The sequence below is a fragment of the Astyanax mexicanus genome, chromosome 1 (genome assembly GCF_023375975.1).
Source record: "Astyanax mexicanus isolate ESR-SI-001 chromosome 1, AstMex3_surface, whole genome shotgun sequence".
NCBI classification, from domain to species: Eukaryota; Metazoa; Chordata; class Actinopteri; order Characiformes; family Acestrorhamphidae; genus Astyanax; species Astyanax mexicanus.
Genome location: NC_064408.1, coordinates 73005674 through 73019295, shown reverse-complemented (window position 1 = coordinate 73019295; position 13622 = coordinate 73005674). Strand labels below are relative to the sequence as shown.

Sequence of the window (13622 nt, the reverse complement as noted above, 5' to 3'; positions counted from 1 at the left end):
TCTGCAGCCTTTGCATAAAAGCGGCCACACGATGTTCCACCGCGGAATTCAATTTCACAGTTCAGTTGGGTTGTTGATTACACTGCCAAATTCAGATTAATGTGCGTTTAACGAACATGGATCAGGAGACCCCTGGCTGACAGCCAGCCAGCGGTGCTGGAGAACGATAGCTGCGCCCATGCAGAGGGGTCCCGGGATCCTCTGTCCCGTGAGCGCTTCAGCACAAGATGATTGATTAAAGGAGTCCGCGGGCGTAATTACACGCCCTGCTGTAACACCCAGCTCCGCTGCGCCAGCCCCCCCCCTGCACCGGGCCGCTCATCATAAGATGCTTAAAAGGACTATCCGTGTCTTGTCATCCTGAATTTGTGTTGGGTGGGCGTGGTGGGGGTAATTTAATTTACCCCCCTTCCTGACCCCACTGAGGCTGGGGAAGTGCCTTATGAGAATTAGAGGAATTTCCTGTCTGTTCCTGTTAGATGTTTTGCAGAGAGTGCAATTCAGCATAAATTCAGGATAAATAAAAGCAGAATTCAGGATTCATCAGACCACCCAGCTTTGCTGATCCTGTGCCCAAACGCAGCTTCAGCTTTCTGTTCTTAGCAGACATTTCTGTCACAGAACCTCTGCTTAATGGATGTTTTATATTTTTATCTTTATAAACTCTAAGAATATCGCACTAATAATCTCTTGAAATATTTGCACAGAGAGGGTTTTGATTTGGAATATTTTATTTATTCTATGAAATCCTGTTTTGTTAAAGTTTCTGTTTATTTTTGATTAGTTACAGATGTTGTTAATTATGTTGTAATAAAAAAATGTATACAGCTCTGAAAAAATGATTTCACTATTTATAGGTTTATGTTTGTGTAAAATGAGCATTGTTGTATGATTCTATAAACTATGAACAACATTTCTCCCAAATTTAATTAAAATATCGTAATTTAAGCATTTAATTGCAGAAAATGAAAAAGGACTAAAATAACAAAAAAATAAGCAGAGCTTTCAAATAATGCAAAGAAAACAAGTTCATATTCATAAAGTATTAAGAGTCCAGAAATCAATATTGTGTATGGTGGAATAACCCTGGTTTTAAAACACAGTTTTCATGCATCTTGGCATGTTCTCCTCCACCAGTCTTACACGCTGCTTTTGGATAACTTTATGCCACTCCAGGTGTAAAAATTCAAGCAGTTCAGTTTGGTTTGATGGCTTGTGATCATCCATCTTCCTCTTGATTATATTCCAGAGAATTTCAATTTGGTAAAATCAAAGAAACTCATTTTTAAGTGGTCTCTTTTTTTTCCAGAGCTGTATTTACATACGACATTTGGCGTTTTAGTTGGACTGTGTCCATGAAAATGTATCATTTATTATGTTTATTATTCAGAAATCCTCACTTTAAAGGGTCAAAACAAGTCCTTGGTAACTCTACTGACAGATATTACTGGTTTTGGTGTATCATAGAGGTCAGTGTTTTCTCTGTAGTAGAAGTAGTTGCCAACTCGACATTTAGTGTGCTGAGTCATCAGAGCTTTAGTGTTTCTATTTCAGCTCCACAGTGACTCAATCACTACATACATAGTGTAGATCTGTTCCTTTTATATGTTTTTTTTTTTTATCAGAAAATGCTTCCAACTTAGGTCTGCAAGTTTACCTATTTATTATTTTCAATTAAAAAGTTATAATTAAAAAGAAAACAAATTCATTCATAGCTGTACTTTTTTCATGGTTTGGGGCTGCAGTGAAGCATTGCTTGATAAATTACATTGGCAAGATTACCACGCATTAGCTGTGGTGGGTGTTTCCTTGGAAAGCTAGAGCTCCTTGATAAATTAGGCTCTGGAAGTCGTGTTAGGATAGTAATTAGGAAGTATTAATGCTGCCTTGTGGCCTAAATATGTTTGATTTATCTGTCATTTGAAGATGTTTCTCTGCAGCAGAATCGCCAGTACTGAGTTTACAGCTAAAATTTAATAATCTTTATACTGTCTCTTTTACAGTATAGCTGCCTATTTGATCAGTGGATGGGTCCTTGTGACTTCTGACTCAGCTTTATTTACATATAAACGTTTCATATACCAACGGCCACATTTCTGGTGTGCGTGTGTGTGTGATACTTGACAAAAAAATCTGATTCTGATTTAACCGATAAGATTCCAGATGGTACTCTAGTAAGATTCTAACCTAACAGTCACAGAGTTCAGTTCACAAGTATATGGGCAGTTGTCAGATTTGTTTATGACAGTTTACCTTTGTACACTACTTTAATTAATTAGAAATGAAGAAATCAAATTGTTAATTCTTTAAGTTAAGGGGTTTAACAATAATATGTGTGATATGGTGGGTCCCCACACCAATCACCAACGATCCTGAAAGACAATTTTTAATATTTAATTAGGCAGGTTACCCCTGCTACTTACCGGCTTCCTTATGGAGTGGCAGCGTGCGGGTCACCCAGCTTTTATACCCTTAATGGGGTGGGAAGAAACCTTTGGTGCCGGGGGGGTTCCAGATTACCTGTGGGGGAAAAAGCAGAATTGTTAATTAAATGTGTATGTATATGTGTGTATTATACTTACCTGTCCTATAAGTCCTAGTATGTCGTATGAGTGAAGATAACCGGTTATGTGTATATTTGTTATATGTGTAATTGTTGGTAGCTGTTTCACCCATGTACTCTTTTGGTTTAGCCCGGGGGGTATTTAAGGGGTATAGGGTGAGCATTACGGGAGGAGAGGTAGATTGAGTTCTCTGAGACGGACATGTTTGCTGGAGCTAAAAAGCTTAAGAACTCTATTAAGGACTGGGTTAGCGTTCTTACCCTTAAGTCTTAACTAGTGGTAGCATTATCCACTTATCTCTGCCTACTCCTAAAAATAAGTGTATATAGTGTGTTGTATTCTTTTTTTGTTTTTTTTTTGTCAATAAACTGTTATAGCTGAACAGTTTACAACTGCTCCAAGCGCCTCCTTTGCCTTTACGTCGCTATTCGACAGCGGTACCTCCTGACCACACCACCCACACTACCACAATATGTCACTATTTTAACACATTTTTTTACATTATTTCCTTTTCCCCTAACTTTAATTAAAAGTTTAGTCCTAAACATTGCCTAGATACTTATGGTAACCTGATTGTATATACAATATACTTAGTAGTCAAATGTATTTCTGCATAATCTGATGATATTCAAATAAACAGAATGCAAATCTTTTTTTATTTAATGCAACAACGTATTTCATTGTTATGATTTGTTTCTACTTAATGCAAAAGTATTTGTTGCAAGTAGGTGTTGAGTTATTTCATTGTGGAGCATAAGCCTTATAATGTATTTGAATGTGACTTAGAGGGGTGAATGTATTAAAATTTGTGCAGCATTTGACCTAAATGCATGTCAAAATGAATTAGTATGGATGTAGGTTTTAAATACCTTAAAAATATTATCTTGTGTATATTTACATATGCATTTAATGTGTGGATTCAGATGTTTGAATATAATCATTCAGTCTAAGTACAAAACACTAAAAACGAAAGAAGGAAATGACCATTTTATTCATGCTCTTGTGTCTGTGTGTGTGTTGAACAGAGTGACTATGACAGGATGTCACGGGATGGGAGTCCACAAGTGCCGGGGGCTGAAACGTACCCCCGCGGCCCACTTAAACTACCTCAGAGCCACACCAAGCCCGGCTACCCGCCCAGCTTTCAGTACCCACCTGCCTTTCACTACAAACCCTCACCCTACCACCACCCCCCAACACAGCCCAGCCCTCCATACACCCCGCAGGGAGCGCACTCCCAGCCCTCTTCACCTTACATCCCACCTGGAGCGTACCCCCCGCCCAGCTGGGGCTCTTCTTCCGAGCAGCCGCCTTCTCGGGTCTCTCACGAGCAGTTCCGGGCGGCGCTGCAGCTTGTGGTCAACCCTGGTGACCCACGAGAGTACCTAGACAACTTCCTGAAGATCGGAGAGGGCTCTACTGGCATTGTGTGCATTGCTACAGAGAAGCATAGCGGTAAGCAGGTGGCCGTGAAAAAGATGGACCTGAGGAAACAGCAGAGACGTGAGCTGCTCTTCAATGAGGTGAGAAATAGTGGATTAAACAGAAATTACTGATGCTATGAATATTATTAATATAAACAGCTAAACCATAAAAAGTATACTTTTTAATACTCAAATGTAAAATAATCACAGTCAGTAACTGCCTAAAGTCCAGAATCCACTAAATTCTGAGTTTCCTTGTTTGAGCTTCTTTGCCAGGTGTTTACTGCAGTAATTGTGTTTGTCAGACATGTTTTAAGTCTTTATCCATCTGTGCTCCATCTGCACCATCTTATCAGCTCTGCAGCATTTGACTGAATCTGAACAGATAATTTAGCTCTGTATTCTTTCATCCTGCTACTTCTCTCAGCCGTCACATGATCAGAAAACACCTGATCATGTCATAACAGTACCTCCATCATGTTTGAGTATAGAACCCATCCATTTTTGTGTTTTTTTTAATTCCCTGGTAAAAGTTAATCTAACAGTGCAGATTAAACAATTGGATACAACCTCAAACATTAATTCTCCTTATTTTGGACAAGAAACGTCCTATCTGTTTGTCAGTGCCCATTAATATTTAAACGTATTAAAGGAAAGGGATGATCCATTTCTGAATATTGATACCAAAATTAAAACATTAAATCAGATCAATTTCTTGAGCAGCTCTTTCATGTTTTTGTCTTATTGCTGGTGGATAACTGTAAATATTATACAAGGTTAAAATCCTGATATAACATAAAAGGCACAAGAGGAATTTCATTGCTTATATTTTAATTTAAAGCTTTTAAATTGTTGAAATGGATGGAACAGACCTGTAGAAGCAAATAATCCACTTTTAAAAGGAGCTAGTTTTATCTCTATCACTCAATTCAACACACCTGCATTCTGTAAATAAGATCAGATTAATAAACACAGATTCACACACTGTGCTGTGCTGATGCTCTCAGGATGTTCTGTATATGTCACTTAGGGTCTGCATGAGTTAAAATGACAGATGAAGTTCTGTAAGGAATTTTATGCATATTTTAAATATGAGTCTGAGACACACCATGGGCCCTTTTGGGTTAATATAATATTTTTGTTTTATTAAAAGTTAAGTCTTTAATTTATTTACTTTATGTCGCATCTTGATTATGTATTATTCAAATCCAAATTTGATGTGTTTTAAAACATACAAAAATTGTTACTGTGCAAATACTTATGCACCTATGAACTATTACACAAATACAATTGTTTTGTGTAAGTTACAGTATTTGTATTTGTTTGAATGTTAGTGTTTTTTGAGAACAGAAATGCATGTTGGGCAGCTGAACAGCTACGTAATATTTATACCCTCTTTATTCCTGATTCTGTACATATCATGTACATTTACACTTGGTATTCTCCATTTAGTCAGAGTGAAAAGTGATTGCTGTTCAGGATGGAATATGCAAATCTGCTTGTTGCCCTGCAGCACAATTCTTGTGTTTCTGTTGTACTGCTAGGTATTCTGCATTGTGTTAAAAAAGCTACAGCATGTGGCTCAAATGCGTTTCAGGCGACTTTGTGAAGTGTTTTGAGTGATCAGATTTGTATTATTTGTTTCAAATGAGTCTAGGGTGTGTTTACACTTTTTTATGTGGCTTTGTCTTATCGAAATAATAATAATAATAATAATCCTGACTAGGGCTGGGGCGGTATTGATTTTTTATAACCGCGGTAAAAAACTAACGCATCACCGCGATATTGCGGTTAACCGCGAGACCCCAACCCCCCCCCCCCCCCCAAAAAAAAAAAAAACACCGCAAATTTATTGGTAACAAATCTTTATTCTTCAAACCATACAGCCTACATACAACTTCTACATAAACCATAAATACAGCATAACAAGTGAACATATGCTGCCTGTATAATTCGTCATTGTACAGCTAACCTGTCTTTTTCCGTGCAGACTTTTTGAAGGAGGAGCTTGTCCGCCTCCCCCTTCTCCATCCATAGATCTATTTTAGGGCTGGCCCGAATAGCGGTTTTGAGCTCAGGATATTCGGCAGTAATTGGTAGCGAATATTCTAATATTCGTTTAAAAAAAAAAGACGAATTAATCCACAGCAAAATTTTCCACTGACCCCCGGCCCGAAAAAAATATATTTCTCACCCCTTTCCTCGGGCCGTTCGGGCTCAAGGCTCAAGAAGTCTGTGATAGGCGTCTGTTTTTTTTTTTATTCACACTCTTCTTATTTCTCATTAAATATCTACTAGATACAGATTATATCTGTACAGTATCATTTATTTCACTTCCCTCCTGAATATTTGGAGTGCATTATGTATCCTTATGTTGTGTAGTTATGTAGTTTTCACCCCAGAATTTCTGCTGCTGCCCAGGCTTCGGCTGCATCGCAGGGCAGGAGCGCAGCTGCGTTACGGCTATTTCGTTTGAATTGTGCAGTGCAGAGTATTACAGATTTTGTATTTTTGCACTTGGGCTATTAGCTCAATATTAAATATTTCGTTTGTTTATAAATTATTTTATATTCTTAAACCATGTTAAATTATATTCGATTGGAGGAAATTAATTCAGACATCATTTCTTTTTTGTCCCGTTACCGTTCCGCAAAAAAAATCCTTCTTTTAATCCCGCATCAGCCCGCCACATACACAGTTTTGCCGCACCTGCCCCGCGGTCCTAAATAAATTTAATAAATTACATTTAGTGCTTAAAATTAAAAAAAATATTTATTAAAACCGCGCGCGGTCACGTTTCTTACCACATTACAAAAAAAAAATCGGTGTGTGTGTGCGCGTGTCGGTCCATTCTCCGCTCCTTTTTTGTGCTTAGGGTTTTTTTTGTTGCGTGCATGAGAATCACTGCGTGATTATTACAATTTTCTTAACTATTTATTAATGTGCTCCCACATCCTCTGGATTGATTAAACTCCTGTTCCCGCCAATAACAATTCAGTTCTGTCTGTGCCGCAAGATATCCTGACGGGACCCGCGTCATATAATATGTTGATTAAAATGTCGTGACGTTAAGAAATCGGCTCGCAAGAGACAACCGACCAAAAAAAAGACATTAGTTCCATTTTAAAATAATAGAAACCTGTCCTTTATGTTTGACAATTTTTGTTTCACTTTACGTGTCCTTACTCATCTGAAGTTTATTTATCTGAACTGAGTTTTATATGGTTATATTTGTAGCGGTTCTGAACTCAGTTCCGCGTGCTGTGAAAGAGACAAGGCGCAGCGCATTTTACCTCAGACTTGGTCAGATAACAACATTTCAGTAAAGATGGTGGTTATAGTTTTATATCATTGCTTTGCTGTTTGAACTACACTTCAACCAACCTTTCTATTTTTACCAAGACTGAGGCGCAATGCCGCGCGTTCTCCGCGGTGCTCACGCAGAACAGCCAGCAGCCAGACAATGAATTAATATATTTTACTTTCTCAAAATGTGACCACGGAACACCTTACATGGCTCTATGGTTTACCTTGAGGTGGGTGAATTAGTTTGATGTGTTGGCGAGAGGTGCAGACACCACTTTCCGGCAAATCTTGCAGATGATTCTCTTCTGTTCTGAGTCTTTTTCTTCCTTTTTTCTCAACTTACTGAGCCTGCCCTGTAGCTTCCATTTCCGAGCCAATATTAGTGCTGCTAATCTTCACTCTCTTCAGCAGCCTCAATGGAGACGAAGTGAGCAGGACCTCAATGAGTACCACGCACCGCGTTTTGCTTAACCCATTCGCTGCCGCGCCAGTGCAGCGGCAGCACAGATAAATGACAAAAATTTTTATATTCGATATTATGAATTTTGAGATCGTTTGACACCAATATCTATCGCGATCAAAATATATTTGATATATTGCACAGCCCTATAGTGTAGGACTTACACTTGACATATTAATACTGAATTCACCACAGTTGTGCTTATATGGAGCATTTTACTACCGCTCAAAACGCAGTCAATCAGATTTGACAGCCATAAAAAAATGCGGTAATGACGGTAATGAGCTCATCACCGCGGTGACGTCCCATAACCGCGGTATTGCGGTAATAAAATTATCGTCACAGCCCTAATCCTGACAGGGCGGCACGGTGGCGCAGTGGGTAGCACTTCCGCCTCACAGCAAGACGGCCTGGGTTCGATTCCCGGCTGGGGCGACCCGGGTCTTTCTGTGTGGAGTTTGCACGTTCTCCCTGTGTCTGCGTGGGTTTCCTCCGGGTGCTCCGGTTTCCTCCCACAGTCCAAAGACGGCACGTTCAGGCTAATTGGAACTTGGTTGAAATTGTCCCTTAAGGTGTGAGTGTGTGAGTGTATGTGTCTGTTTGTCTGTCTGTGTCCGTCTGCCCTGCGATGGTGTATCCAGGGTGTATCCTGCCTTCCGCCCGATGCCTGCTGGGATAGGCTCCAGCCCCCCCCCCCCCCCCGCGACCCTTCACGGATTAAGCGGTTGACAATGAGATGAGATGAGATGAGATAATCCTGACACTCGAAGTACATGAAAGACTTGGTGTGAACAGGACCCTTACACTCTAGTTTGTGTCTTATTTGTAAACTGTCTTATCGGCTCTGTGCTGTGCTGTTGTTCACTGCAGGTGGTGATTATGAGAGACTACCATCACGAGAACGTGGTGGACATGTATAACAGCTACCTGGTGGGGGATGAGCTCTGGGTGGTGATGGAGTTCCTGGAAGGCGGAGCGTTGACAGACATTGTGACACACACAAGGTAATGATGGATAACAGGACACGTTTTAGACCACAGGTCAACATTAACCCCTTAAACTCCAACCAGATTTTAGCTTATCAGCTTTATGATTTGTTAACTTATGTATTAGTAAATTTTATACAATTTAATGGCTGAATTATTTTCAGTAGTAATAAAATTGATGTCTGAGAAAAGACAAAAGTGCTAAAAGTAACAAAAGGAACTGGAATTTCCGTTCATGTTAAAGCTTATAACATAGTTTTGTTTGTGTACGTGTATGTGTGTGTATATCTGTGTGTGTGTATGTTGGGCTGTCGTGAGTTGTGGTGGGAGATTTTTTACACGTGAGCTGAATATTGGCAGGTAGGTAGTGCAAACTCATTCTCAATCATTTCCAGAGTCTCTCTCTTTCTGCTGGGTTTTAAACAACACCCTGCGTGCCTATGCACACTTTTAAGCGTATGCATAATTACAGTAATTGGCATTGTACATCAGCTTTGCGTGGCGCGGTGTTGGGTCCTAATTGCATGCTTTCAAGAGGATGGGCGCCCCCGTCTGCGTGGAAGCCGTGAGATCAGTAGCAGAGTCTTCATTAGACTTGGAGGAGGTGTGAGCTCAGCTGCTTTCACGTTTTCAGTTCCCTTTAGTTCAGTGCATCGTGAGTTGTTTGACTTGCTAATAGAGAGCTGTGCAAAGCGCCTGTTGTCTCTGTGAGTGTAATGCTAATACACTCTCTTTCACGCTTGGAGACACGGGAGGGGGGGACTGCAGACTGAGGAGAGTGCCGTTCTTTGTGTCCTGATGAATTATGATCTGATCAAAAGCCGTCAACACAGCCCCTTCACAGAGATATGATTGCTCAGATGATCATCAGATCATCAGATTAGATCACAATTATAGTAAGTGGCAAAGAGAGAGACATATATCAGGTTACATTTCCACCATACAGTACTCTCTGCAATATCAGGAGAAGAAATGAGCTTTTTAACCCTTAAACTTCTGCTCAACCATTCAGTAGAGTGCATTTGAGTCACCTTATCTTATTAAAGAAGGTGCTGAACTTAACTTAACCTGATTGAACCTTCTCTGCCAATTGACAGAGGTGTGTTACGCTAATAAATAATCCACTAGTACAAAATTCTTTTTTTTTTTAGTTCTCATCTGTTAATCACTTTACACATATTGGTTGTTTTGGTTAAATTTTGATAGGTAGGCAAACAATTTACAGAATATTATATTTTAAGAGATTTTGAGGAATGAAATTATTTACTTTTGTACAACAGATTGTATTATTCTCTATTTGTGGTTTGTGTTCTGTTTTTACAAAAAAATTCCTATTTTTGAAAAAGATTTATATTTAAAAAACTGAAGGGTTTTTTAAACGAAAAACAACTGTTATTATATTCCCCTAAGAAATATTAAATTGTTTTTTTGTACTGGTGAGGGCATTAAATATGGTCAAGAGTGAGGTGATTCCACTGGGAGTTCACAACTCTACTACATAGTATTACAGATCTATTGGAGGAGAGTGGCATTCTGAAGTTAACTTAAATAGGAGCAGATTTAGCTGATGATGACTGTGTGACTGTGATCACAGAGTAACTAGAGATGCTATATCTTTGCCCCCAGTTGAAGGTGTGCTCTCTCCAGCTGTTTATTACTAGACTATTGCCAAGAGAGAGCTATACACAGTGCCAGGCTGTGATACAGTGTGTAAGATGTTCAAACAGTGCGCAGATATCAATTAAAACCAGGCTGAAAGAAAACCCATGACAGCAGAACATTTGTTTTGCACAGATGGACAATCAATTGTAATAGATATGGATGCAGGGAACTTGCATGCATGTTTACATGTTTGTTTTAGTTCTTTGTAAAGACCAACTGTAGAAAATGGTAGAAAATACATGATAGGTTTGTAAGAAATACAATGATAGTAATAGTAATACTGTCAAATTTTAATGATTAGTTTACATGTAAATATTGCTCTAAATACTGGTGACACACAGTAGTTTATTTTGTGTTGTGTTTAATCTCAGACCACTAGATAGCAATTTTGTTCTCTGTCTTCAAATTGCACTTTTCCAACTAGATAAAAAGTAAATCTTTCATTTACACAGATTTTACAAATATTTTATAAAAAAAATTTAACATATCGCCTTGCTTACAGCATTGAGTTATATTGAATCCTAACCCCTGTACATGTGTTGTTCCAAATACACAGCCCTAGTAAGGATGCGTACTAATTTTAACATAAATTAATATGATCATTTTGTGTTTTATAAGGATTTAGAAGAAAAAACACTATCTATAAATTAAGTCAGTCCAATGGTTTTGAGTCCTTCAATACCTTAATAAGTTTGTAAAGGCTATGATCTGATCTATAGGAAATACGGTATGTAGATATCTCAAATCTTATCCCACCAGTCACCAACTGTGGGCTCCACAAAACAGCTGCTATAAACTATAAAAATGTAAATAATTTATGCCCACAAAGAAGAAGATGAAGGAGAAGAATACAAGAAGGCAAAGCATTTTTACTGTTGGTAACATACTTAAGAAACTGTACTTAACTGAAATGATGGAGTACAATCCCAAAAGATATTAACATGGAAAAGATTTCCAAAAGCAAATTCTGAAGAATCCTATTTAAGTGCCTAAAAAGACTGTTACATTTGGTAGATTTACCCCACAAAACATTACATGCCTCATTTTACCCAAACTCAAACTATAGTCCAGTTTAAATTCTTGTATCTCTACAATTTGTAGACTAGCAGTCGTGTAAAAAACTAGGACACCTAATAAATAATATTTGTTTGTTCAAACTATTATCGGGTTATGGCTATTGGGCCGGAGTTTGGGCTGGAGTTCTGGCCACTTCTGAGTCTTTCTTCTCATAGAGTAGAGTCAGGAAGAAGAGATAACAAAGTGATAAAGAGGAGATGGAGCAGTGGAAAGTTACGAAAACTCATTATGACACGTAAGAGAAGTGCAGGGGATTTATAGAATTTTTGATTGGAAAGGGGAGGAGCTTAAGGCATGTTATAGATAAGTTATAGGTAATAAAATAACCTATTTTTTATATAATAACACTTTGGAACTGATATAGGTATGGTATTATAGCTAAAAGTTTGCCAGATGACTGATTTTTCAAATTAGTTTGGTCTCTTTCTGGTGGTAGATTCATTTACTGTTACATTAGTTGTGGCTAGGGCTATCTGCAGGTTTTTTGATGATATTTGATCACAAAACCTGCTTCTTTATACATCTTGTGCTCTGATCTTGGGCTAGAACTAGAACTTGTTAGGATGGCCTGATTGGGCCTGATTAAGATCAAAGCAAAGTAATGTCTGAGGTTTAAATAAGACAAACTCCTCTCACATACTCTTCAACCATGACCAAATCATCTGCAGGTGATGTACTGCACCTGATGTTCAGTAGAAATAAATACACATTTTTATACATATAAATTGATTGTACATATGTTTAAAATATGGAGAAATAAGGTTTTCATGGGGAGTTCTTGTTTTTGTAAAACAGTTAAATGTCTTGTGTGTGTGTGTTTGACTGTATATGTGTGTGTGTGTGTGTGTGTGTGTGTGCTTTTAATTAGAAGAGATATGAAATGGGTAATATTCATCAGACATATTTTCTTACTCAGTTCTTATAAATAGTTTTTTTTTTCTATGAAGATAATGATTAAATCATGCCCATCACACAATACACCTACATATATATCCACACAGCCAGTGTTGATGCAGATATTGTAATTATGGGCACATATAGTGTTTCTGTAGCCATTAAAGCGCTCATCAGTAGGGTTGGTGGGTTTCTCTGAAATGTGGGGGCGTCCACAAACAAATGCTACAACAATGAGTTACTCTCGAGTGCAGCGGCAGGCCCGCGGGCCAGGCAGAGAGGGATAGAAAAAGAAAAAGAGAGAGAGGGAGAGAGGGAACGAGTGGTGGAGAGCTGCCTCGACAGCTGGCCATCATGTTCACGCTCTACACACACTGGTCTGCTCATTCAGTCGTGCTGCATTTTCTGCTGCCTGAACAAACACGGCCAGCCATTCTTCTGCTGCTATTGTTCTGCTGCTGTACGAGTTGTGGTAATGATTGGGTTGGTGTAATGCGTTGATTAGTGTGCATGTGTGGGTGAGGGGAGTGATTTAACCCTCAAAGGTCCTGTAGTTTTATACTAAACTGTCAATCAAGTGAACCGCCGCCCACACACATTCCTCTACTGCTGTCCACAGACCTGCCACTGTAGTTAGAGAATTCAGCTACACTTTACTTGGATGGTTCATTAGAGACGTCTCATAGATGCTCAACTAATATTCAACTGCATGTCTGTTAAATGCAACTGAGCTCTAAGGTTAAAGTAAATGATTCTCTATTAAATGGATCCCTACATCCAACTGTAACTCAAACTCTAATCGTAACATTTTTAGGTTTAGGATCAGATTTAAGGTTATATTAAAGTTAGGGTTAGTGTTTGGTTTTAGGGGTTGATTCATTGTTGATATTAGATTTAGGGTTAGGTGTAGGGTTAGATTTAAGGTTTAGATTAGGGTTCTGTTTTAGGGTTGATTAATGGTTGAGGTTAGGATTAAGTTTAGAAATAGATTTAAGGTTTAGGTTAAGTTTTTGAATTAGGGTTAGGTTTTTATGGTTGATTCATGGTTGAGATTAGGGTTTAGGGTTAGATTTAAGGTTCAGTTTTATGGTTGATTCATGGTTGAGATTAGAATTTAAGGCTAGGTTTAGGGTTAGATTTAAGGTTTAGGTTAAGGTTAGGGTTCAGTTTTATAGTTAAGGTTAGAATTTAAGGATAGGTTTGGGTTCGATTTAAGGTTTAGATTTGGGTTATGGTTTGGTTTTAGGGT

The 13622-nt window shown here is 38.5% G+C and overlaps 1 protein-coding gene across 5 annotated transcripts in view; it reads left to right on the top strand.

Moving 5' to 3' along the window:
- The window catches only part of pak5 (p21 protein (Cdc42/Rac)-activated kinase 5), a 63872-nt gene that overhangs the window by 45807 nt on the left and 4443 nt on the right, over positions 1–13622 (top strand). For all 5 annotated transcript variants that reach the window (XM_007232822.4, XM_007232826.4, XM_007232821.4 and 2 more), the window contains 2 exons: positions 3590–4087; positions 8625–8758. In XM_007232822.4, coding sequence (XP_007232884.2) covers positions 3590–4087; positions 8625–8758 — 632 coding nt within the window. The remainder of the gene's footprint in view (positions 1–3589; positions 4088–8624; positions 8759–13622) is intronic.